Source organism: Leishmania martiniquensis, chromosome 8 (assembly GCF_017916325.1).
Source record: "Leishmania martiniquensis isolate LSCM1 chromosome 8, whole genome shotgun sequence".
NCBI classification, from domain to species: Eukaryota; Euglenozoa; class Kinetoplastea; order Trypanosomatida; family Trypanosomatidae; genus Leishmania; species Leishmania martiniquensis.
The window spans coordinates 71,441-95,414 of NC_090143.1; the positions used below are offsets into that span (position 1 = coordinate 71,441).

Below are 23,974 nucleotides of genomic sequence, written 5' to 3' on the forward strand. Positions count from 1 at the left end.
CCCTTATCGGTTGGTGCCGCATGGAGACGGCCAGCTCTACGGCGCTGGCCGTTGACAACGGACGTGCGCCTGCCTTGGACCTCATTTGTAGTGAGATCCCTTTGGAACGCGCCCCTTCCCCGCTCCCCCCCCCCGACCTCAGGAGCCGGATGACCGCCCTTCGACTCTCCCTCCCGTCTCCTGTCTTCCCTATCCACACATCTCCTTCACTTTAAGGGCACCGGGCTCGTGCTCTCATGTATTCTGCCGTTGCCTCCGCGTCTCCCTTTGTTGATGGCTTGGCCTGTCCAGTCCTTACGCGCATCTTTTTCTCTTCACTCCCCATCTCCCCTTGCCCATGTCATCACTGTCATCCGGCGTGACGAACACTTCATCCTTTCCTGCTCTCACCCCCTTTGTTCCTCGGCCTTGCGTGCGTCGTCGTCAGCGCCCATGCGCGCCTTCTCTTTGAAGCGGCAGCGCTGCTGCTTTGTTGTATCATGCTGTTCAGCCTGACGGAGGGCCCTAACACCACCACCTCCACGGTGTTCCTGGACAGCCTTCCCGCGTGGCTTCAGAGCATGCTGGGCAGGCAGCATATGTGCTGCAAGACGCTGCTTCAGGATTGGACTGCTCAAGACGCCTTGCCTGAGGAGTTGCTCTCGCTCTTCTGGATGCGTCGTGCCGTGACCCAGCCGTACAGCAGCTGGTACCTGCACAACTCGGAGACCTACAGGGGCGTGCCAATGTCGATGCGCCTGCCAAAGGTTGTCGTCGCTGAAGGGCAACTCCTGTACCCGTTCCATGTGCTTTACCTGTATGCGTGTGGGGTGTGGCTGCGTTGGGTGCGGCCCGACCTCGCCGTGAAGCTCTTCACGCCACATGAGCAGCCACGGCTGAAGCACGCCGAAGCGGTGCAGCTGAGGAGCACGCTTGCATGGCCCTGCGTGGGCTGCGTGGTGCTGGTCGGCGGACCAGCAGTCTGGTGCTTCGTCGGCACCCTTTCGCGCATGCTGCGCCACGCGGTTCGCGAGCGGGAGCGCGCATCGCGCATCTATTGGCCAGCTGACGTCTGCGCTGCTGTGGCGGCGTCTGGAGGTGGAGCGCCGGTTTCCGAGAATGCGGCAGCGGCATCGACCAAGGCGTGCAAGGAGAAGGCCTTCGGCATAGCAACAGAGCTTGCCGGCGTAACGACGCTCGAGACGAGTGACGCAGCCATCTTTCTCGGCTCCCTCAGTATCCTTTTCACGGGCATCGTGCCACTCTTCGTCATGGAGATGTGTACGATGCAGCCGTGGTGCCTGTGCGGGTCGCTGCTCGTGTGGGCAGTCTTTTGTGTTCTCAAGGATGAGCTGCAGCTCCACGCCGCTGAGGAGCACATGACAGACGCCGCCTTCGACTTGAGCACACCGGTGGTCGTTGAGCGCGGCTTAGAGTTCTTTGCGCTGAAGCGGCAGCCGAGTCTCTGCCCACTCATCGCGCTCTCTGTGATAGTCACCGTGATGTCGCTCACCATGCCGTCATGCCTCTTTGCGAGACTGCTCTTCTTCCTCTGGAGCCTCTCGGCCTGCTGGCAACGCAGCCACCGGCGCGTTCTCGTGAAGCTGCAGCTTCCAAAAAGAACGGCCGATACGTCGGCGATCAGCAACAAATCGGTGCGCATCGGCTACTCATGCTACAGCGACACGCTGTGGATGGCCAGATGCCTGTGCTGTTCCACAATTTTTGCCGCCTGCCTTGTGCTGGCCGTCACGACGCCATGGTGGCTCCATCAGCAGCCCCTGGTGGCATTCATGAACCTTTTCGCTCGCCCGCCAAAGCCGCTGCCCAATGCGTCCCTCAAAGGTGGCAGCGTTGGACGTGCCACCGAGCCGGCGAGTACGTCCTTCACGGGTGGATACGAGATGCATCCCCGCTGCCTCGCTGGCTACTACTCGTACGGCAGCTGCGCGCGGCCAACGTCGAATATGTGGCGACTGACCGTGTGGTTCGGGTTACCCTGGACTACCGTGGCCAAGACCCTTACTTCCATTTTTACCGCGGACCGCGGCTACATCGACCAGGAGAGTCCGCTGTGGCTGAACTACATCATGCTTCTCCTCGCCCTCGGGAACTCGGGCAGTATTCTCGTGCTCAGTTTCTACCGCGTCCGTAAGCCGCCGCTCTCCTTCGAGACGCCGGTATGGTACGCAACGCAGCGGGTGGCACAGCTGGCAGGGTGCCGCGGTGGTGCACAATCACCAGTGCCGCCTGCGTCCGAGTCCGTCTCGGGAGCGCCGGTCAGCGCGGGCAAAAGGCACCAGCGAGCCAAGGTGGTGACGTGCCTGTCTCGGGAAGAGTACATTGTGAAGCAAGTCGTACTGCTGTGCTGGATGCTCTCCGTCATCACCGCCTCTGGGACGATGCTGTTCCTTCACAGCGCGCCCGACAGCTGCGTCTTGATGTTTCCCTGCGGTTCGCTGCTGGCGGCGGTGTACGTGGTCATCCGTATCCTGCGCTGCGAGCGGCCGCTCGCCTTTCACCCGATGCCACCGCAACCCGTCAAAGCAGTCTGTGCCGCGCCGATGCGACCGAAGAGTGCGGCGCCCGCTTCTGCGGACGATCCGACACCGCATGACTTCGGCAGCGCCGCGATTCCGGCGGCGCCGCAGGGCACACAAAGTCACGCTTCCCCAGCGCACAACCAGCAGGACCGCGACGATGAGCGACCGCCTGCTGCCTCGCGGTGGTGCTCAACAGCTGTGGCGCCGAGCCTGGCGCACGCTGCTGATGTGTCGTGGCTCTGTCTTGTCTTGACGGCATCCGTGCTCGGCACAGGGGCGCTGACGTGGATGACGGTGCCGACGCTGCTGCGCCACGCAATTCTCTTCCTGCTGGGCGGGTGCGTGACTCTGTCGCTGGCGCAGCTACGGACATTGTCCCAGGTGGACACCACGAGCTACATCTTCATGAGACTCGGTGCGCTGGGCAGTGTGGTACTGGGGCTTCTACTGGCCGCGCAGGCTGTGCCGCCGTCGTCCGCGTCGACGTTGGCGCGCTGGCTCGTGTGGGTTACGGACAGGGTGGGCGACATCTACACGCGCACCGCCGAAAATGTCCTACGCAGCCTTATTTACCAATCTGCGGCCGCCTGTCTTCTGTTCGCTTGTTGTGTTGTACACGCAACACTGCGCCTGGCGCGGCTGGCACTGGAACCGGAGGGCGTGTCCTTGGTGCCCATCGAGGAGGAACGCCTGCCTCCTCACGAGCGACAGTGAGACGCCTCTCGCCACCAAAGGTCAACCGAAGAGGCGGCTGTAATTTGTGGTTGCGTCTCTGGTAGGCATGTTGACGGCGCGTCACAGCAGCGCCGTACCCTCTGCGCCCACTCTCCCCCCTCTCGACGCGAATATGTCGCGCTGCACTGCTGCGCACAATCGCAGTGATACTGACATGCAGTGCGTGGAGGGGTGTCGAAGGAGAGAGCAGTGCAGGAGGTGCGAAGGTGCGCCATGCAGCGGCGTCCTCTCTTCTTCCCTGTGCCTCCCGCGTATCTCCCTCAGGGGACGCGGCGTTGCATGTGCGCGCCTCCACGCGCAGCCGCGCACGCTAGCAGGCACTCACGCACCGGCTTTCTGTCTTTCCTTTTGTTTGCCAACAGTCCCGCCATCCGTCCATGTGGTGCTCCTCTACCTCACCCCCTACTCCCGTCTGACTCTGCGGGTGTGTGCCTTCGCTTTGCTGTTCTCTCATTCACTCTCTCCATGTCTTCGTATTCGCTCGTAGATGCTGGTGCAGGCAGGCGTGTTACGTGCGCTGAGGTGTCTCTATTCGTGTAGATGGGCAGCCACGCCAGTCGTCACCACACCGGCAGGCACTTGCGAAGGGGAGTCACAGTCACTGCATAGCTCATTCTGACCTTCGTTTTTCTTTGGGCGTGTACGGTGCCTCTCTCAGCGCCTGAGGCACGAGCGCGCGAGTCTGCGCACATGCCTCCCCCCCGCACACACACTGCCTTACCCTCTCCTGAGGGGGTTGCGAGTGTGGCTTCAGCACAAGACCGCTTAGGGCAGAAGGCGCGGTGGTCGTCACCGGCGCATGCGGGAGAGGCGCACACCAGCATCCACCGCATATGGTTGCCGGTCCACTCACGGAACGGCTTGCACCCCCCCCGGCCTCACGTTCGCACACTTGGAGCCCCTCGCTCTCTCTCACCTTTCCTCTGATGTCCCCTCCGAGAGCAGCGAACTTCGCCTTACGCCTTTCTGTTCTCGCTGGCCCTTTCGGTTGTTTCTCACGGCACTTTCACTCCCAAACTGCACTCGCAGTGCTTCCGTACCGTCATTTACTCTCCCGCCTGTGGAGGGCCTCCTCACCGTCTCCCTCCCTCCTTCCGCAGTGCACTTATACACCCCTGCTTCCGCACACGCGTACGCGCCCACGCCCTATCACTGCCATCGCCACTGACTAACCCTCCCATCGCTCTCGGAAAGAGTTCTGCTCTGCTGCTTCTCTGCCCTTACCTTACCTGTCCACCCCCACCCCCGTCGTCGTCTGCGCACCTGCGCTCTCTCTAGAGATCACCCTCTGAGCGTGTCTGCCTGTCTCTGACAAGCTCCCTCATCGCTGCTGCACTGAAAGAAGGGGGCGATTTTTCACCACCACCACCGCGACCGACTCATACGCAGACACACACACACACACCTCCCCCTTCCTCCTCTCACCCCCCTTTCGTCCGGCCAACATGTCTCACGTCTCAAATACAGCCGCGGGCGAGCTACCCATCCGCGTGCTTACCTTCAACCTCTGGGGCATCTTCAATTCAAAGATGCGTGTGGCCCGCATGAAGGCGTTTGCGGCAAAGGTCGAGCACTACGATGTCATTTTACTGCAAGAGCAGTTCTCCGCGGAGGACTTCGACCTCATCTTCCGGCACGCCTCGCCGCTTGTGCAGCAGTCCTATTACTTTCGTCGCTTCCCCAGCGCTTTCTACGGCTCCGGCTGTGCCGTCATCTCGCGTTACCCTATCCACCAAGCCTTCTTTCACATCTTCCCCCTCCAGGGCTATCCGGAGATGGTCCTACACGGTGACTTCTTTGCCAATAAGGGGGCCGCTATGGTGCGGGTGATGGTGCCAGTGGCGACAGAGCAGAGCGGCGCCGTCAAGACGCAGGAGGTGACCCTGTACATTACGCACCTTGTCGCCATATATCAGAAAGTCAGCCAACTACCGTCATGGAAGTGCGAGCGCTACCTCCCTTTCCGCATCTCCCAGGCGGTGTCGCTCGCGAACTTCATCATAAGCACCTCGCATCCTGCTGACCGCATCATCATCGGCGGCGACTTCAATTGCTCTCAGCGCTCGCTCGAGGTACAGACGATGCTCATGCTACTCAAGCGAAACGGGTACGACATCCTCTCCGTCTTGCCCTCACCGAAGGCGCTGCCGGATGCAGCGGCGGAGCGGGAGGGCGACGGCGGGCAGCAGCTCTTCACCTTTTCGGAGCGCAACGCCTTCAACGCGATGAGCACGTCTTACTTTAAGCTGCTCAACCTCCAGTCGGATATCCCGGCGCAGATCGATCATATCTTTTTCTCCCGCCAGACCTTTGCGCTGCGCGACTTCGCTGACTGCCCTGACGTCGCCGTTACCGACGACTGCCCGCGCAGCCTGCAAGACACGCCGAGCGGGGTCATTGTCTTCACCAAAGACGAGGTGTATGTCCCTCCGACGGCGACCTGGTGCGCATTCCTGTGGCATCTGCTCACCGGCAGGGCTGCGTCACGCGGCACCGGCCAGATCGGGCAGGCCACGCAGTCATCGGGCAAGACGGCGGAGGAAGCGGAAGGGCAGTGTGCCGGCGAAGCAGCTCATTACTACCCGCTGTCGGACCACTTTGGGGTGGCAGCGTTACTTGGCATGCGCGTGGAAGAGGAGAGCTCAGCGGCCTCGAAGGCCGAGTGCGATACGAAGATGCGCGACGCGGCAGCGCCATCGCTCACTCCAGAGGAGGCGCGCGTGTTGCAGACGGTGGTGGATTTCCTGGAGGATTACGTGTGCAGGCTCCGCTCACAAGCGAAGGTGTCGCGCTACATCGCGATATCGTCACTGCTGCTGGTGGCGACGAACATTTGGGCCCTCCGACGATTAAGCGCGGCAGAGGAGGAACGCGCGGCAACAGTGCTGGAGCAGATGTATGTTATGGCAGCTGCAACCAACCGCAGCACAGCGAAGGCGGTGCAGCAGGACAAAGGGCTCGAGTCCGTAAAGCACGTCTTTAACGTGGTGAAGAAGTGGGTGAGTAGCCAGTGGAACTCAACGCTGCAGATGGCAAGTGCAGCGACGGACGCAGCGTCAGCACCCGGCAACAGCAGCAGCGCCGACACAGCAGAAGTGCTCACAAAGTCTGCTGCACCGGTAACCGACTCGTCGGCACCGTTGCCGAAGAAAGTTCACACGCCCACCGACATCACTAACGCGAACAGCGCGCCAACCACACCCGAGGATGGTGCTGCAACTGCTAAGCGTCCAGACTTCTGTGCCATTGCGAGGGCGCTCGTGTGGCGCCCATTATGGGCCTCCGTATGGGTTTCCTCCGCGCTGAACATCTCCGCCGCCGTCGTGGGCACCTTGTCCTTCGCGATCGGCACGTTCCAGCGCGCGGGTAACGCCAACATCCTTGAGGAACAAGTCGGCCAGCTGAAGCTGTTGTAAGGGTGCTATGCACGTGTGCCCCTTTCTTGCGCGTGCGCGGGCCTCATGGCACCGTCAAGGGCCGTGCACCTGACCCTTGCGCGTCGCCTCTCTTCTTCCATGGGGCAGCAACCCAAACAAAAAAAGCACACTGGGCTGCCCCTTTCCCCCCTCAACCCCCCCCATCCACATCCTCTCTCTCTTTTTTTCGTCTTCCTCTCACAGCCGCACGTGCGCGTGTGCCGCCGTACGGATTGCTGCTGCTGCTTCCCCCCCCCCCCACCCCTTCCACCTCTGTGAAGATGAACACCACATGCCGATCGTCAAAGTCGCGGCTGCGGCGTTGGCTAGCAGACGAGGAGGGAGGGGAGGGGGGAGAGGCGATGGCCGTTGAGGCTATCATGTGCCGCAAAGTGTATCGATGCCGAGTTGTGCTTTGCCAAACGGGGCGCGGGTGCCGTCTTCGCCTTGTCCTTTTCAGTTTTTCGTATGATTCCATTTTTTTTTCTTTTCGCCGGCTCAATGCTTTGCTCTCACTCCTTCACTCGCGGTGTGTCTGTGTCCGTCCCTCTCTCCCTCCCTCTCTCTCTGTGTGTGTGGCTCTTTGCCAATGGGACGATCGGTGCTTGCTTGCAGACCTCGGCTGCCGTATACCTCTCTCTTCTCCCCCTTTCGCTTCGCCTCCGCGCGCATTTTTTTTCTGCGCCGGCCGTGCTGCTCCCCTCCGCCACCCGCCACCCCTGCCTTTCCCTGGGTTCACATGAGCCGTTAACTATCCACGCGCCATCATCAGAGGAGGCCCTATTGCGGCCTGCGCACGCCAGGGAAGCGAAGCGATACGTGTGTGTGTGTATGTTGATGCTACAGGTGGCTGGCGATCATCGAGCGGCCAGCGCCGACTCTTCGTGCGGTTCGCCTGTCAGCACCGCTTTGCTTTTTTTTTCTGCCTGCCTTCTGAGAACATTTGTTTTCACCGCTCCTCCTCCTCTCCCCCTCCCTCCCAACCACAGCCTTCTATGAGGACATGGAGGAAGCGACATCTCAGTGCGTCGTGTCTTGGGGTAGTCTACACTGCACTCTCTGTACGAGGGGAAGGCAAGCAGCCCTTCCGTTTCGCCCTTCCCTTCCTGTCACCTGCAAATTGACCCTGCAGCGATGTCAGCCTCCAGAACCCACACCATAGGGAAGCCACAGCGATGCGCCGGTGCTGGTGTCGGCGGTCAGGTCCTGCATGGTGTTGCGTCGCCGCGGCCTGCGACAGTGGGCGCGTTTGCGCGGCGCTTCAGCGTGACTCGAGCGTGTATTTCACACGGGCCTCACGCTGCCCACACCGGTGGCGGCGAGCCGGCGCGACGCCCCCGACGTGGATGCACCACGTGGCGGCCGGCATGGTATGCGGTTACTGTGTGTGAGGCGGCCTGCGGGGCGGTGCGGCGTGTGGAGTTGGAGGCAGGGGCCTGCGAGAGGGCCGTGGAGAGGGGGGAGGGTGGCGGTGTGGAGTGTAGCCCGCGCTGCTTAGGGGAGAGCGGACACACGGCAGGGGAGGGCGAAGAGAAACAGTCTTTGCGGTGAGCTCCGTTGCCTGCAGCTCACATCTCTGCCCATCAATGCCGGGAGCGAGGTGTCGTCCTCTTCCTCCCCGATCCCCTCTCTGGCGCTGCCGTGTTCAGGACAGTGACCCCATTCTCTTTCCTCCGCTGCTCGCTTGTGTGTGTGCTTGTTCCTCGTAGCGCTCACCCCGCCGGCGCCGCACTCTGCGGCTACCCGCTGTACAATGTCGCCTCGCTGGGTGCGACGGGGTACATCATCTCTCGTGGCGAGCGAACTCGGCGATGCAGCAGTTCAGCGATCGCAGTGAGGAGGCGAGAGAGAGATGATGATGAAGTGCGCGTACGACTGTCGTGGCACTTAGAAGCACTGGAGAGCGTTTGGGGGGAGGGGGTGACGCGGGATAGAGGACTGCAAGCGAGGAGCGAATGCGCGACAGTAGCAGGATGACTCGAGGCTTGCACGCGCAGACACACGCACACCACATGCCGAATATTTATCTATTCAACGGAAGGAAAGGGTCGACAAGCTCGAGTGAACGCCCGACGCGTCGCAGGGATGCACGCGAAAGGTGAAAGAAAGGGGGAGGGTGCACATGTGTCCTGTGGCAGAGTGTCGCCGACGGCGTGTCGTTAAGCACCTCACTTTCTACAAGGGGTGGGCAAATACAGGCGACGCGACGCGAAAGAGAAGCCCGCGTAAATTCAGCAGAGAGTCTCTTTCGTCTGTTGTCTTCCCCAGTGTGGGCTTGTGGCACCGCGCACCCGCGCCTCATGGCCGTGGACGCCATCGCTGTGACGACCCTACCCTTCTCTGCGCAGCATGCTTCGCCTTCCTGCCGTGCTAGACAGTCATCCGCCACCTTCGCTACTCCCTCATAAGACCCCCGTGCACATCTCGCTCGCACAATCGCGCAGAGGCCATGCAGCGCACCCCACCCCCAATCCTTTCGTAGTCGGCAAGCAGCAGTGCCTCTTTCTCAGACAGACACGGCAGATTTGTTCAGCCTCCCCCCTCTTCCTCCCTCACTTCTGTGCAGACTGGCGTTCGGCACACGCACGTCATGCGTAGGGAGGCAGCGGTGTGTCCCACTCTCGTCTGCGTTGCCCCCAAGGAGAAAGACTAGAAATTCAGTGAACACCAGACGCGCGCGTGGACACGCACACACAAACAGTCACTCGCTCGTTGCACGCACCTTCGGGGCCTGTCCTTACTCACCTGCACGGGTGCCGCTCGCCTTCAACTGTTCTCGTCCCGAGTCGCCGATGCTTCCCCAACGCCTGCAGCTGCACGCATGCAATGGACTTGCGCTCCCGCGCGGCATCGAGCAGCAGCCGCGGCCTTTGAGAAGACGCACCATCAACCGACTGCTGGAAGCGCCCCATGGGAGCTGCGCTCCAGCGAGCGGGGACTGCCCCGCGACTGCACTCGAGGCAGAGGAGCCGTTCCACGCGAATGAAAATGATTCTGGCGGCCGAAAGGGACGCGGCAGCGAGGAAGGCGACGCGGACGCGGTGGCGGAGGAGGAGGAGGTGATCGTGATGGCCCCACCGCCGACCGTACCCGATGGCGCAGGCGCTGCTGCTCGAGCTCCACGAGACGTCGGGCCGGTGCACACGTCCACGCGGTATGTGCGCCCGTACGAGGAGGAGGACTGCTTCGCTATGGTAGCAACGGCTGCTGCAGCTGTGGCTGACACTGCCGCGTCAGCCGCGCTTGCACAAGCGGAGCTGGACAGCGATGCCGGGCTTCCTCCGAGAGACAACCGAAAAAGTGCTGCGGAGTTTTACGCCAGCGTACGGCGTTGGAGCACTGAGGGCGGAGAGCCGTGGCCCCACTCCAGTGCGGGCGATGGCCAAACGTCGTCGGCAGAGAGCCAAAGAGGCGGCCACGCCTCCGAGTGCCTCCGTGGCAGTCGTACGTGCCATAATTCCCCTTTCCAGAAAGAAAGGGCGCAGGAGGTGATACGCGCATCCGCATGTCAGGCCGCCTCTCCCGCAAAGAGGCGCGTTTCTGTAGGAGGGCGAAGCAGTGCGCCAGCCTCAACGGTGAGGGAGGAGGCGTCGCCCTCGTTTCTGCCTCTGTTGCCGTTCTATTCCGCCTCCGCGAGGCAAGTTGAGGCAAGCCCGGCGACGTCGTCGAACTGTGCGCCAGATCGCTACAGCAGACGCGACAGCGACACCGATGACGGTGCTTCGTTTGTGTGCAGCACCTCGACCACTTCCACCTTCGCGCCTCATGACGACGGCTACCGAGGAGACGGCGGTGGCTGTCAGGCACAAGTAGCCTCGGCGGAGTGTCAGCCGCACTTGACGGTGCCAGCAAGTGCTCTGCAGCGGGCGATACGAAAGCGTGTTTCGGTTCAGCAAGGTGAAGGCGGTGTTCGCAATGGCGAGATACGGCGAAACCGTCCGCTCACACACGGTAAGGGCGGCCAGCTCGCCATCCACGGGAGCTTCAGCTTAGCGCCCCGCTACCGTCGGCACGCGCGGTACATGGCGCTGCGTGATTTGCGGCCAGCGGCGTCGCCGACGACGTCGATGAACTCAAGCACCTCCGCCAGCGCGTTTCTTCAGCTGTTCCCATCATCTCCACTGTCCTCCTCTGTGGGCTACGAGGTGAACGGCGAGGCCTCGTTGCGGGCGCCCGACATTGAGACGGATGCGATGTCAAAGGCCTGGACTGTCATTATGAAGTACTGCGCGGCCCATCACGGGCCACACGCTCCTCGACGCACGCTTCTCTGATCGTCCACTGCCTTTCCCTTCACTCTGTCGTGGTGAAGGAGCGGAGGACGTCCGCTAAAGTGCCGCTAGGCGGCTGTGCTGGAGGGCACACCCTTCGCCGTCGGACTTGCTGCTCATCTCTACCCTCCCTCCCTTCCTCTGTGTGTGTGTGTGTGCTCAGTGTCTGCTGCCGCTGCCCTTATCCAACACCAAACGCCTCTCTCTGAGTTCGAGAGGGGTGACGCGATTTGCCGACAGGGGCGGCAACACCGGTCAGGTTGGTGCAGGTGTGCGCGCGTGTGCGCTTCTCCCCTTTCTATTTTTTGCCACCCGCGCGCCCCTTAGAGAGAGAGACCGATGCCGCTCCTACGATGGGGTCGTACATCAGAAGCGCCTGCATGACAACGCGTGCGCGGGATGATGACGCCCCGAGGCTGCCCCCTCCTCATTCCCTCCCGCCCCGACTCCTTCACCCCCTCCTGACCTGCTTGCCGTCAGGGATCCAAGTCTCGCACGCGGGTGCAGACACACACACAAAAAAAAACATACGCACATACACACACATCCATTGCGAGATGATGAGCGGTGACGATGGCGCCCCTGCTATGGACGTGCGCATCGGGCACGTCCTTATTCCTCGTGCGAGTGAATCCGCGGTGCTCTCATCACCCGAGCCGGCAAACAAGAAAGCGCGCACGGAAGCTTTGGCGGCACCGAGCAGCTCCTCGATAGCGGCGGATGTGGTGACCGTTGCTGCGTGGTCGGAGGACTGCATCGCGCAGGCTCTTCGACAGTACGCTGCCGCTGTGCTCGCAGCGGCTTCTTTTGAGGTGGTGGAGGGCAGAGACTTGGCCCCTTCCGCAGCTGCCTCTGCGACTGTTTTGAAGGCTGTGAAAAGTGCAGCCAGCAAGTGGGTAAGGGCGTGGCCAGCGGTGCGCCTCACCCCGGCACGTGCAGACACGGCTGACAGCCTTAGCGAGGAGACGAAGTCGTCCGCGGCTGGCTGGTCGGCGGTCAGTTTCTCCTTTGTGCCCGGACTTCTCGAGTCGTTAGTCTCTACAAGTCCTGGAGGTGGCGGCGCCGGCGCCAGCGGGGCTGCCGCGCTGGACGCTGCGTCCATCGTCGACGCCACGACGCTCCGTGTGTTGGCTGCGATCCCTCTCCCTCGTAGCCTCTGCGTCCCCTTCCCAAGCACCTCGACGGAAGCCATGGCCGACAGCTGCGCCGGGTGCGTGTCTGCCGTTCTCGTCGAGTGCCTCCGGCTCTGTGCGGCCGCGGCGACACCTCCTCGTGTGTTGTCCTCTGAGCAGCACTCACAGAGGCCGGTGCCGGCGCTGTTCCCTTACAGGGATGGCGTGCTGCCGGCGGAGCTTCGGGCGAAGCCTCTCTTTCTCGTTGGCGCCGGCGGCATCGGCTGCGAGGTGCTTAAAGTTCTGGTGCTGAGTGGCTTCGCAGAGATTCACATCATCGACCTCGACACGATCGACGCGACGAATCTCAATCGACAGTTTCTCTTCCAGGCAGCGGATGTGGGGCGCTCAAAGGCGGACACGGCGCGCCGCGTCGTGCTTGAGTGGTTTTCAGCCCCCGACAATCCGGCACCTGATCGCGCCAGCGCTCTCTGCAGCCGTCGGACGCCACCGCGTATTGTGGCGTACCACGACAACGTCAAGGCGGATCACTACGACGATGCCTTCTACCGGCAGTTCGCCGTGGTGCTGAGCGCGCTGGACAACGTATCGGCACGGCAGCATGTGAACCGCATGTGCATGCGAAACGACATCCCCCTCATCGAGAGCGGCACGATGGGGTACAATGGGCAGGTGCAGCCCATCCTCAAGGACGTGTTTGAATGCTACGACTGCCGGCCAAAGCCGCCGGATACGAAGACGTTCGCCGTGTGCACCATCCACGCGCGTCCCACGACGATGGTGCACTGCGTGCACTACGCGAAGGAGCTGTACGAGACTCTTTTCGGCGGCGACGCGTTGGGTTCGGATGTGGAGGTAGCGAATACTCTCAATGTTGCTGGCGCCATTGCCAAGGCGGGCACCGCCTCTGCCGAGTCGTCGCACGAAGAGAAGCAGCCGGAGCGCGCCACAGCGGGACCGGGTGAGAGTGGCGAGCTGTCGTACCTGCGCAGTATGATCTCTGAGTGGCGCCGCCAGCACTCCACCCCGTCGCCAAGGTGCGCAGGCGCGGCTACTTGTGCCTCCGTGGAGGCGTCATCTACGCTGCGGCGCAATGAAGTTGGCGGCAGTGAAGGCAGCCGCACCTCCGCCGCCGCCGCCGCCCTCGCTGCCGCGCTGTTGCGTCTGCTCTTTGTGACTAAAGTGGAGGAACTCGTGTCGATGAGGGCGTCCTGGTCAACGAAGCCGCCGGAGCCGCTGAGCCGATATGATATCGATCGTGTTGCGGCAGCGCACGTGCCCGTGAGCATCACCGGGGTATCGCCGGCGCCACTTCCAGGGGATCGTCTGCTATCGGTTCAGGAGTGCATGGACATGTTCCTCTGCGCCGTGACGGAGTGCCTCGCCCGCCCCAGCGGGGTGCCCTTTAGGAAGGAGGACGATGTGTCGGTGCGCTTCGTCAGCGCCACGGCGAACATGCGCGCTCATGTCTTCCACATCGCGGAGCAGTCGCTCGAGGAGGTGCGGAGCATTGCCGGCTCTATCGTCCCAGCCATTGCCACAACGAACGCGACTATCGCCGGGGCCGTGGTGCACGAGTTGATGTCGCTGCTGCGCAGCAGCGCCTTCCCGCCTGGGAGCACGACTGCTGCTCAGCCGGCGCTCTTGGTGAAGGCAGAGTTGAGGGATGGGGCAGCACCCGCGTCCGGGCGGACATCGCCACGCGCGTGTGTTGTGTACGCCCGAAAGGCTCCACAGCTGCGCCGCCGTCGAGTTCTGCTGCCAGCGGGTCAGCGGCATTTTGCCCCGGCCCTCTTTATGGAGTACGCTCATGACGGCGCAGCCTCGCCGAATGAGGGTGCCTCGACGGCGGCGACGCGCTACGCGCCGATGCGGGCGGCCCTGGCGTTGGTGGGGGCGGAGCATGGCACTGCCGATCCTCCTCGCAACTACGGCACAGCAGAGGGAGGCGGCAAGGCAGGGCGCAGTGTGACCGTGGTGGACCACCTCCTTGTGCACAGCACCGTGCCGAACCCACCGAATCGCCCCCATTGCGTCGTTTGTCAGGATGTGCATCCGGAGGTGTGCGTCTCACTGAACCTGCGCACCACGACGCTTGGCCAGCTTGTCCACCTCGTCCTCGAGGACGCTTTAGGGCTAGAGTCACCGTCCGTCAGCCATGGGCCCACCTTGTTGTACGAGGGCGAGGACTATGAGGCGCTGGCCGAACACATGCTCGCGGACGTGCTACAGCTTCCGCCCACCGATGGCGCGGGGATCGCTCGCCCACGTCCGAGTTACACTCTCACCGCCGACGCACTCACCAAGGACGTGTCATGGAACGTAGTGCTGATGCATGCAAACGTGGAGGCAGCCATACCGGCCCCGCCACCGTCAAACGCGCTGTTCGATATCTCTGGGCTTGAGCAGGCACAGAAGGCGGAGCAGCGCGCCTTGGCTCGTCTCGCGGCGCAGCACGAGCGGGGTGAGGAAGAGGATGACGACGGAAGTCACAGAGCTCCGCTAGGAACGGCAGCCCTCGCTTCTTCAGCAGAAGCCACAGCTGCACAAGTAACGGTGGTCGTCATCGTCTCAGATGACGAGGAGCAGCCACGGGCCGTGGTGCCTGCCGCGAATCGCGTATCGAGCCGTGCTGCAAAGGATGACATCGTTGTGCTGGACTAGCAGCCCGCGATTGCGTGTGCATGTGTTGCGGGCGGACTGCCGTGATGATTCGCCACGTATGGCAGTCACTAAAGCACCGGGGCACACAGGAGCCGCACCCGCCCTTTCTGCCTTGATGGGTACGGAAGAGCAGATTTCCCGATACCGCGTGCGATCATCGCGGCGCCTCTTCGCCGCCATAACCCTTTCCCCTCTTGACGACACACCGACGGTGCTCAAATTGGCGGACTCGCGCCTTGCCGTGTGTATGTGTGCGCGAGGGACGTAACGGCGCGATAAGATCGTGGGCGCACTCTGCCGCTGGCTTCTTGTCTGTGCGCCGTGCACGCGATATCTGTAGTCGAGCTGTCCGTGGTACGACCAGCGCTCATTTTGCTTGGGAAGGAGTCCACGAGTGCGATGTGATAACGCTGCCCCCCCACACGCACACACTCACTCTGTTGTCTTCCCTCCTGTCGGCGTCTTCAGCGTAAGCAAAGCCCTTTCTGGACCTCCCTCCGCATCCCCGATCTGATGGGAGTTGGGGGGGAAGAGGGGAAAGGGCACCGCACTCTCATGCATGCTTTATCACAACGCGCCAAGACGCGTACCTCTGCCTTTTAGCGCAAGCGCGTGCGCGCCCTCTCTTCCTGCCGGTATGGTACCGGTGTGCAGCTCTTCCCCCCCCCCGCCTCTCTCCCTGCCAACTCGCTGGCGCCGGGGAAGGGTTAGACGTACTCACGCGTGAGTCCTCTGGGGGGAGGGAGAGTGGCTGGCGCGCTTCGTAGAGCCTCAGAAACCGTCGCGTCTACGAGTCTGTCAGGCACATGCCACACCTCTCCGTGAGGGATGTATCTCCTTGAACTTTCTCGTCCTCCTCTCCTGTGCGGCCAAGGGCCAAAGATAGACACACACCCAAGGAGGGGGCGGCTAACGGGAGTCCCTGCGGCCGCAGCGCCTCACCTCAATGCCCTTGCACTTTGCCCGCGCCGCGCGCTATGGTGCCGCGGCGGTGGGACTCGTGGGAGTCGGCACGGCCGCCATTGCCATGCCGCCGAAGGAGACGATCCCGCCGGCGCTGCTACCCTCGCGTGTTCTGCTCGAGGGCATCGGCCGTGTCGGGCGGTGCGTGTACACAGGTGGGCAGATTTACTGCGATTACGCCTTCCATGTGACCCAGCAGGACCGGCAGGAGCTGTGGGACGAGGTACACAGTCGGTGCGCGCAGCGGCTGGTTGCCCTGGCAGAGCAGAACGGCGGACTGTACGTGAAAGCGGGGCAGATCTTTGCGAACATGAGCCATATCCTCCCGCATCAGTACTGCCGCGTGATGGCAGTGCTGCAGGATGCCGTCGTGAAGCGGCCCTACGCGGAAGTGGTGGCGGTCCTGGAGAAGGAGTTGGGACAGCCTCTCAGCGAGAGCTTCTCCTATATTGATCCGACCCCACTCGCAGCTGCGTCGCTGGCGCAGGTGCACCGTGGCCGTTTGCGCGACGGGAAGACGGAGGTGGCGATCAAGGTGCAGTACATTGACATTGCGCAGCGATTCAATGGTGACATGCGCACCATCGCTCTCATGTTCGCCGCGGCGAGTCGCTTCTTTCCCGGCTACGACTTTGGGCAGATCATGACGAAGCTGAACGACACCGTCGCCGCCGAGTTGGACTTCCGGCTCGAGGGCCGCAATAGCGACCGCGCCGCGGCAGATCTGCGGGCCTGCGGTTGGGGCGAGCGCGTCGTGTGCCCGCACATCTTCTGGGAGTACACCAGAAAGCGCGTGCTCGTGTCACAGTTCATCCCGGGTGCGGTGAAGATTTCTGACCGCGCCGGGATCGAGGCGATAGGGCTGAACGTGAAAGAGGTGGCATCGACGTTCTTCGACGCCATTGCCTTCCAAATCTTTCGCACCGGCTTCTTTCACGGCGACCCGCACGCCGGCAACGTCCTCGTACACAAGCTGCCGAACGGGAAGCCACAGGTGGTGCTGCTTGACTTTGGCCTGTGCGCGGAACTCAGCACGGCACAGCGCCGCGAGATCAGCGACATTTGGACCGCTTCCATGACCCGCGACACCCCCAAGATCACCGAGATTGCGCACCGCTACCATTGTGGCGACTGCGAGCTGTTTGCCTCCTGCTTTCTCCAGCACCCGTACGAGTACTCTGCGAACAGCGCCAGTGGCCGACTGAATAGCTCGCGCATGCTGGAGAGCATGCGGGACACCGTGAAGCATCGCATGACGGAACTCAACGATATTGTAGCAGCGTTGCCGAAGGAGTACGCCCTCGTGCTGCGCAGCATTATGGCAACCAAGGCCATCAACCGCGAGCTCAGCGAGGCGGCGAACCGGCCGATGTGCATGCTGCGCTACTCCCTGAAGACCTCTCACGAGGACCTGCCCAAGATCAAGTTCATGGCGTTGATGGCCAAGGCTTGGCTGTCAGAGTGGTGCTCGTCGCTCATTTTGCGGTTCACACTATGGCGGCACCCGGAGCTATCTGAGGTGCTGGAGGGCTCGCTACAGCTCAGCGGCTAAACATATTCGAAGAGGGCGGATAGGAGGAGACATCGCAGTATCTGATCAACCCAACATCTCAGGACCATCGTGTAATGGACATCTCAGCATATGCCTTTGAGTGCGCGCTCAGGCCTCCGCGTGCTGCCTGTCAAAGCGTGAACGCTCTCTGAACGGAGCTGCTCAGGGAGGAGGGAGGAGGGGGAGGGCGCGGACGAGGAGCGCTCTCGCTGTGGTTCGCTGTGCTCCTTCGTCGTCTATCAGGCGTCGACCGGTGACCCCCATCCTGTGTGTGTGTGCGCGCTGCCTGCATTGTGTGCGTGTGCGGGTGTGCAGAGGGGAATCCGTGCTGCCGCCGCCTTCGTCGCGCCTCGCAGACATTTTTTTTCGAGTTGGTTTTCTTTCCCTTAGCATCCACCGGCAGAGGGGACTGAGTGCGGAAGAGGAGAGAGTGGGGAAGAGGTGCAGGGAGGTGTATGCGGAGCGTGACTGGACGCCTGCGCTGGCGAGTGCTGGCGATGCGATGGTCGAGGCGGCGGTGAGGGGAGCGGAACGTCTGTGTGCTGGAGAGAGGGGGGGTGAAAAGCGGGCCGACGGCACACAATGCAGTCGTTCAGCATTTTTTCTTCTTCCCCCCCTCAGCGTCACCCGCCCATTGCTCTCCCTCTCGGTGCTCGTCTAGCGTTCCGCCGCTCCTTGGCGCATGCGCGACGCCACGCGCTGACCGACAGTAGCCTGAGATGGGACTCCATTGCTCGGTCCTCCATCTCGTGGCCTTCTCCACATCTCTGTGACGACTCCAAGTACGTTCTCGCTCTCACTGGGAGATAGGCAGCGCGCCGCGCCTACGCTCTCGTAAAAAGAGATGGAAGATCGGGAGCCTTTGAAGGGACGGACATGCATCCGCACATGATGTGTGCGGTCCTCGTCGCGCTCAAACATCGGCCGCGCGCATGCGAGTATTCTTGGATATACATCTTTGTGTGCCTCTCGGCTCAGTGCTCTCTCGTGTTTCCTTCACGGCCGCGTGCCGGGCACGCAGCTGTATGCTTCCCCGTCACCCCGCACACCAGACCTGCCGGCCCTCACGTGCGCGTCACTTTCTGCTCGCCTCTTCTCCACATCATCCTCACGGTGCGACCCACCGCGCGTGTAACCCACATGCGTGCGCGATAACGTCTCTGCCCCCACAATCGCTTCACGCTCTACCGCCGTCGTGCTCAGCAAGTTACCACGGCCCGCCGGTGTGTGCCTCGGGAGCGACGCACCGGCGCCATCCCTCCGTCAAGACCGCCCTACACTGTGCAGGGGCGCACGCGCACACTCACAAAGCACCCCAGAAGCCGTTCAAAGCGCGTCCCTCCGCCTTCTTTCTCTTTCTCTCGGCACCTCTTTCATCGCTCTCTCCCGCCCACCGCCCGACCCTCATGCGGCGCACCGCCTGCGTCTGGGTCGCACCATGGGTACCACCCCCACGTCACGATGTCAAGGTTACGATGCCGCCGCCTCCTGGGGGCGAGGTGGGCGGCTCCTACGGCGTGTCCACGGGGTATAGTGACCGCCTCGCACGGACGCCGTACTGGAAGCGCATGGCATTGTCTACGTACGCACTGCGCATGAAGGAAAGGGAAACTCGCTACCCCATGAGCCCGTACCGCGAGGGCGAGTACGACCTGCGCTACACCGTCACCCCCTACCCCGACCATATGAAGCACCGCCCTCTGCTCGAGGTCGGCGAGGCCCATCAGATTCCGGCCATACAGATACCGGTCATATTTTTAGTGAATCTCTGGGACGAAGAGCGGCAAACATGGTTCGGACGCCAGTACGAGACCGTTTACGTGAGGCGCACCTTTGCGCGAGAGGAGCTGCTGCCGCAGCGGTATGCTATATACGCCACGGAGGAGGCGTACAAGCTGCTGGGGCTACCGGTAGTGAACCACAGCATCCATGAGGAGATCCCCAAGACCCCTCACGCCTACAAGAAGCTACTGGAGAAGCAGAGCTACACGGAGGAGCGGTGGAAGTACACGATCGAGTACCTCTTTCGCAAGTACGAGGCCGGTCCTCCAGAGCTGCAGGACAAGTCCGAGGATGACTGGGATGGCGTGGAGGAGTTGGCGGCGTCGGTTACGGCAGGTGGTGCCGCCGACGGCTCGGCGAAGCGTAAGGGGCCCGTCAGGCAGCGCAAGGCTCGCAAGGTCAAACTCTTCTGAGTAAGCGGTCGAGTGAGAGCACGAGATCTGCTATGCAGCGTCTGGGGGTGGGCGGTGGGCGGCGCCTGCCGGCGTCTCCGAAGTCGTCCATGCCAGCGGAGAGGACAGGGGACTGGCACGGTGCTCACTACTCTGTGTTTCTGTGCGTGTGTGTGCACGGTCGTATCTGCGCCTCTACGCAAACGCAGACGACATGGCAACGATCTCTGCGTCATCCGATGTGGCGATGCCTTCTCTGCACCTACCTGTACCCCCTCTTCCTGGTTGCGCGCTGGGCCACGCCATGCAGGCTCGTACATGTACGTATGCGGTGCCTCTCTCTCTCGGGTGTCTGCACCTCCGTGCGCAGGTCCTGTTGGTGCCCGTCAAGTCCGGTGGTGGTGTGGATGGTGATGAGGGCATCTGCGGCATTTCTCCATCGGTGTTCTTAGTGTCTTCACCCGCGAGGGCACCGCTTTCGAGTGGGAGCGCGCGCGCTCTGCCCTTCGTCCACCTAATCAGCTCCAAAACAACACACGCGTTCGCCCTCCTCGACGCCCTCCATCGCCGCATGCCAACCACATTTTTTTTCCATGTTTGCCTCGACCCAATGAAGACACCTCGATCGCTCTTGCCAGCGTACAAGGAGCTCGCCAGCCCGCGAGGACGAGCATGGTGAGAGGTAGCCCTCCATTACCGGGAGGGGCGTGGGGGAGGGAGTCACGGCCATCGCCTCTGCCTATCCCATGACGCTTGTGGATCACACGGTACGCTTCTGATGCACCGAAGCTGTGGCGAGTGCCTGCGCAAGCGGCTTTCGTTATGTGCGCGCGCGACTTCTTTCATTCCTCTTTCCTTGCGCTCTTCCCTCGGTGCCACACTGGTGCACTTTCTCCTCGAACCCTTTGCCTCCCCCTCTGCTCGCTCGCGCACATGCCTTGGCGGTGGTGAATGTGTGGGCGGGCATGCCCTATCCTCCTGGGCGCAATGCCTCCATTCCTGCAGAGTGGGTCGGCCATAAGAACGTGGCATACGCTGCTGCCCTTATCGTGGTGCGACGCAACCCCCCCCCTCCCCTCACTATTTCTCCTCCTCCATCCCCTCCTCGCGGCCCCATGAGCAGTCTTATGATGGAGACGATCGTGAAGCCGCTGAAGCGGTACCCCACCCTTGGCGCCACCGTCGGCACCGGCGTGCTGTGCGCCTTCACCTACTGGTGGTACGCCACGTCCATCCGCGGTACTCTCCTCGCCACGCAGCGCAGCTGTCAGCAGATGTCAGACAGGGCCTTTCAGGAGTGCCGCGAGATGCTGAAGGCCGGCGAGCGCAGCTGGGGCGGCGACATCCGCTCCCGTGATGCGCAGGTGCGACGACTCGAGCTGCAAAATGTTGAGCAAACGCGCAGTGTGGCGCGGCTCGAGTCAGCCATGAAAATGTGCCTCCTTCAGAACGCATAAGGCTGAGGGGGAGGACAGGGACGGCACTTCTCCGACTCCCACGTGCACGCGCGCGCCGCGTGCGCTTCCGCTTCTGCGCGTGCGTCTTTGAGCCAGTCTTTAGCGTCGCGCACGCGCGTGGCGGTGCCTGTACGGTGGCGACGGCTCCTCAACGTGTGTGCGTCTACGTGCACCCACCCCCTCCCCCTCTTCTATCAAAGCGCACGCATCGGTGCGCTGGTGTTGTTGCGGGATGTCCAATGGAACGTCCACAAGCAGTTCAGGCTGCAAACCTCATCACAAGGCCATCTGTGCATCTCTCGCGCTCGACCCGCTCGCTTGGTCGATCCGTATCCCTGCGTCTCTGCGTGCCCCCGTAAGAATTTCGCGAAGAAATCGACGATTAAACACACCGTGTGACTTTGTGAAGGTGAAAGGCAGGTGGGGATGGTCACGGAGAGGGGCTCCTAACCTCAGCATCCCTCGACAGGGGCTGTTGCTGAGCCAAAGCGAAGAAGCTGACGGCCGGCTTCATGCGAGACAGTGGTCCCACCGAGCATGCACCTCTCTGCACTGTCCACCCCATCAAGCATGCGATCGACGAGCATCCCTCGTGGCATGGCCCCTCCCCTTTCCCTCCCACACTCGCAGACACGCAGAAGCATATGCGCTTCAATGCTGTGCAAGAAGTACTCAACACTTTTACTGCCGCCCGCTCCCCGCTCCCCGCTCCCTTCCTCTGCTTCAATGACGGTGGCGATGCCTGTCGTCGCGTTAGGCTATCACGCCTAGATATGTCATGCGTGCCGCCTCTCTAGCCCGTGCTTTCTCTGCATCGCTGTATTGCTCTGCACGATTGACTCGATGAGCGGCTCTCATCTACCTCTTCGCGCACGACATCCGCTGTTTCTTCTGTGTTGCCTTCGTGTGGCTACCAAGCGGGTAAACGTGGCGGCTCTGCACCGCACTCCACCATAGCGCCACGTCGGAGAGGCCTGTACGTCTGCGTTCATTGCCGGCGTCTCTCCTCCTCTGCAACTCTACGCACACGCACACATTCCTTCATGCGGCAGCTTAGGCAGAAGAAACGCGACTTGGATGTTTGGGCGCCACCGCTGCCACTACCGGCAGCGGCCGGCGCCAGCGAGCCGGCGTCGGCATTTCAGGAGCGCTTTGCTAACCGGACAGAGGTGGTTGGCAAGGGCGGAGTCGATGCACACCTCGGTGTTGCTGCCGCGCCAGCGAGTAAGGATGCAGTTTTACTCGTAGCGAAGCCCAAACGCGGTACGCTAGCGCCACTCCCCGCCTCAAAGCAGGCGCCCTGTAACGAATTGGCGGGTGCTCCGCCACCGGTATCTGCGCTGCGAAGGCAGAAGGCTCAGCGGCCGGTGCGGATTCGCATCACGGCACCGAGTGAGAAGGCCCACCCTTCCTCGTCTCCGCTGCCGAGAGGGAGCTTACCCGTCTGCGCTGCGACTCCTGCGATGTGCCGCGGCTCTGTTCCGTCTCTTCCCTCTTCCACCTCAGCGGCGCGTGCGGAGGGGAGAGTGCCGGTGCCGTGCCTTCTTTCCCCCTCCGCCGCTGCCGCGGTTGCGGCGACCTCTGGTGCTGCGGCGGCAAGCAACAAAGCCCTCAAGTTCGACTCTCCACTGACGCCCCTACACTGCGATGCAGGCCTTCGACGGTGCCCCTCCACCGCGGCATCGTCTACGGGGACGCCAATCGCGTCGTCGCACATGCAGGGCATCATTGAGGCGGCTGCGGCCTCGTCGACGTCGGCACCGCTCTCAAGGACGCCGCACGGAGGGGACCTCCTCTCCGTGCCATGGCCGAGTCGTCTCGCGAAGTCGCCGAGGAATGCCGAGCGGCCCGCGTCAACGACGACAACGACGACGGCTGCTGTTGCGCCTTCACGTGTCTCACGTCACACCGAGCAGGTAAAAGTCACGTCGCTGACGGCAACGAGGCTCAATCAGGACCGACACGAGTGGTCCCCCTCGGCCTCCACCGCTGCCGTTGCGAAACAGAAGAAGTTGCCGTCTTTCAGGCCCTATTCGCTCAGCTCCTACAAGGCGCTCATGGCAGGTATTTCAGCACAGAAGCCCGGCGGATTGGGGCCCAGTGACACGGATGCGCAGCGGGCTGCGCGTGAGAAACGCGACAAGGCCAGGGCGTACGCGAAGCGCGCGATGGAGGTGGCGCGTGCCTCGCTGGCGGGTGCGGGCTCGCGCGCGGACGAGGCCGACCCTTGCACCACCACCGTCTCCCCTGTCTCTGCATCGGCGCGGTCTTATTCGTCAGAAGCAGCCGCAGCGACAACGACTACCACGGCCACTGCCTCTCTGACGTCGCGTTCGACCTCCGGAGAGTCTTCCGTGCATTGCGGGCGGAGACAGAGAGGCACCCATCACGCAGCCGCGACTCCGCGATCGATTCCTCCGCGGCACGCGGATTCGAGACCGTCACGAGCGGCTACACCACAGCCGCACCTGTCCGCTGCAGCAGTCGAAGGTGCTGGCACCACGCCGTCCTGCTCACGGGCGGAGAACCCAAACGCCCAGAGCTTGCAAGCAGTGCGACCTTCATCGTCGGCACCTCCACAGAGAACACCAGCAGTCGCCGCTTTCTCGGTGGCGGCTGCGCCCCGATGGCAGATCGCGCAAGCTAGGCGACGACGTGAGCGCGCGTTGAGGTACGCGCGGGAAGTCTCGCAGAAATGCCTTCGACTGACCCCCGCGGAGTGCAAGGGTGGCGATGCAGTATGCGCAGAGCGTCGAGGAGCGGCTTCGCGACCTCGGCAAGTGGCGAAGAGCGGCGCCGCTGACGATGCGGACGAGGAAGAGACGTGGTTGGACGGTTCTGTCTTCACCCCTCCCGGTGCTGCTACAACGGCCGATGCGCCCGGTTTAGGCCGAATTCAGCAGCTGCAGCGTCTGCTTGAGCTGGAGGCTCTGCACGCGAAGAGGAAAGAGGCGGTGGAGGCGATTCGGCGACAGCTGCGTGCGTGAGAGGCGGCAGACGCAGATGATGTGGCGCTTGCAGTGACATGTTCGGAGGGAGGTGTCTTTGCACTCCTCACGTGCTCCGCCTCGGTCGAGCGCGCAGCCC

At 62.5% G+C, this 23,974-nt stretch overlaps 8 protein-coding genes across 8 annotated transcripts; all 8 read left to right on the forward strand.

The window, feature by feature from the left end:
- Positions 1-479: 479 nt before the first annotated feature.
- LSCM1_07159 (uncharacterized protein) lies at positions 480-3,236 on the forward strand (the record flags this gene model as incomplete). Its single annotated transcript, XM_067324544.1, has 1 exon — positions 480-3,236. One exon carries the CDS (start codon positions 480-482, stop codon positions 3,234-3,236), a length of 2,757 nt encoding a protein of 918 aa, XP_067180901.1.
- A 1,466-nt stretch (positions 3,237-4,702) lies between these two features.
- On the forward strand, positions 4,703-6,673 carry LSCM1_07160 (uncharacterized protein; the record flags this gene model as incomplete). The annotated part of the gene is made up of 1 exon (XM_067324545.1): positions 4,703-6,673. The coding sequence occupies one exon, from the start codon at positions 4,703-4,705 to the stop codon at positions 6,671-6,673; it is 1,971 nt and encodes a 656-aa protein (XP_067180902.1).
- Positions 6,674-9,465: 2,792 nt separating this feature from the next.
- On the forward strand, positions 9,466-10,947 carry LSCM1_07161 (uncharacterized protein; the record flags this gene model as incomplete). The annotated part of the gene is made up of 1 exon (XM_067324546.1): positions 9,466-10,947. One exon carries the CDS (start codon positions 9,466-9,468, stop codon positions 10,945-10,947), a length of 1,482 nt encoding a protein of 493 aa, XP_067180903.1.
- A 554-nt stretch (positions 10,948-11,501) lies between these two features.
- On the forward strand, positions 11,502-14,741 carry LSCM1_07162 (uncharacterized protein; the record flags this gene model as incomplete). Its single annotated transcript, XM_067324547.1, has 1 exon — positions 11,502-14,741. The coding sequence occupies one exon, from the start codon at positions 11,502-11,504 to the stop codon at positions 14,739-14,741; it is 3,240 nt and encodes a 1,079-aa protein (XP_067180904.1).
- A 946-nt stretch (positions 14,742-15,687) lies between these two features.
- LSCM1_07163 (uncharacterized protein) lies at positions 15,688-17,256 on the forward strand (the record flags this gene model as incomplete). Its single annotated transcript, XM_067324548.1, has 1 exon — positions 15,688-17,256. One exon carries the CDS (start codon positions 15,688-15,690, stop codon positions 17,254-17,256), a length of 1,569 nt encoding a protein of 522 aa, XP_067180905.1.
- A 1,406-nt stretch (positions 17,257-18,662) lies between these two features.
- Positions 18,663-19,451, forward strand: LSCM1_07164 (uncharacterized protein; the record flags this gene model as incomplete). Its single annotated transcript, XM_067324549.1, has 1 exon — positions 18,663-19,451. The coding sequence occupies one exon, from the start codon at positions 18,663-18,665 to the stop codon at positions 19,449-19,451; it is 789 nt and encodes a 262-aa protein (XP_067180906.1).
- Positions 19,452-20,545: 1,094 nt separating this feature from the next.
- LSCM1_07165 (uncharacterized protein) lies at positions 20,546-20,887 on the forward strand (the record flags this gene model as incomplete). The annotated part of the gene is made up of 1 exon (XM_067324550.1): positions 20,546-20,887. One exon carries the CDS (start codon positions 20,546-20,548, stop codon positions 20,885-20,887), a length of 342 nt encoding a protein of 113 aa, XP_067180907.1.
- Positions 20,888-21,930: 1,043 nt separating this feature from the next.
- Positions 21,931-23,874, forward strand: LSCM1_07166 (uncharacterized protein; the record flags this gene model as incomplete). The annotated part of the gene is made up of 1 exon (XM_067324551.1): positions 21,931-23,874. The coding sequence occupies one exon, from the start codon at positions 21,931-21,933 to the stop codon at positions 23,872-23,874; it is 1,944 nt and encodes a 647-aa protein (XP_067180908.1).
- Between the last annotated feature and the right edge of the window lie 100 nt (positions 23,875-23,974).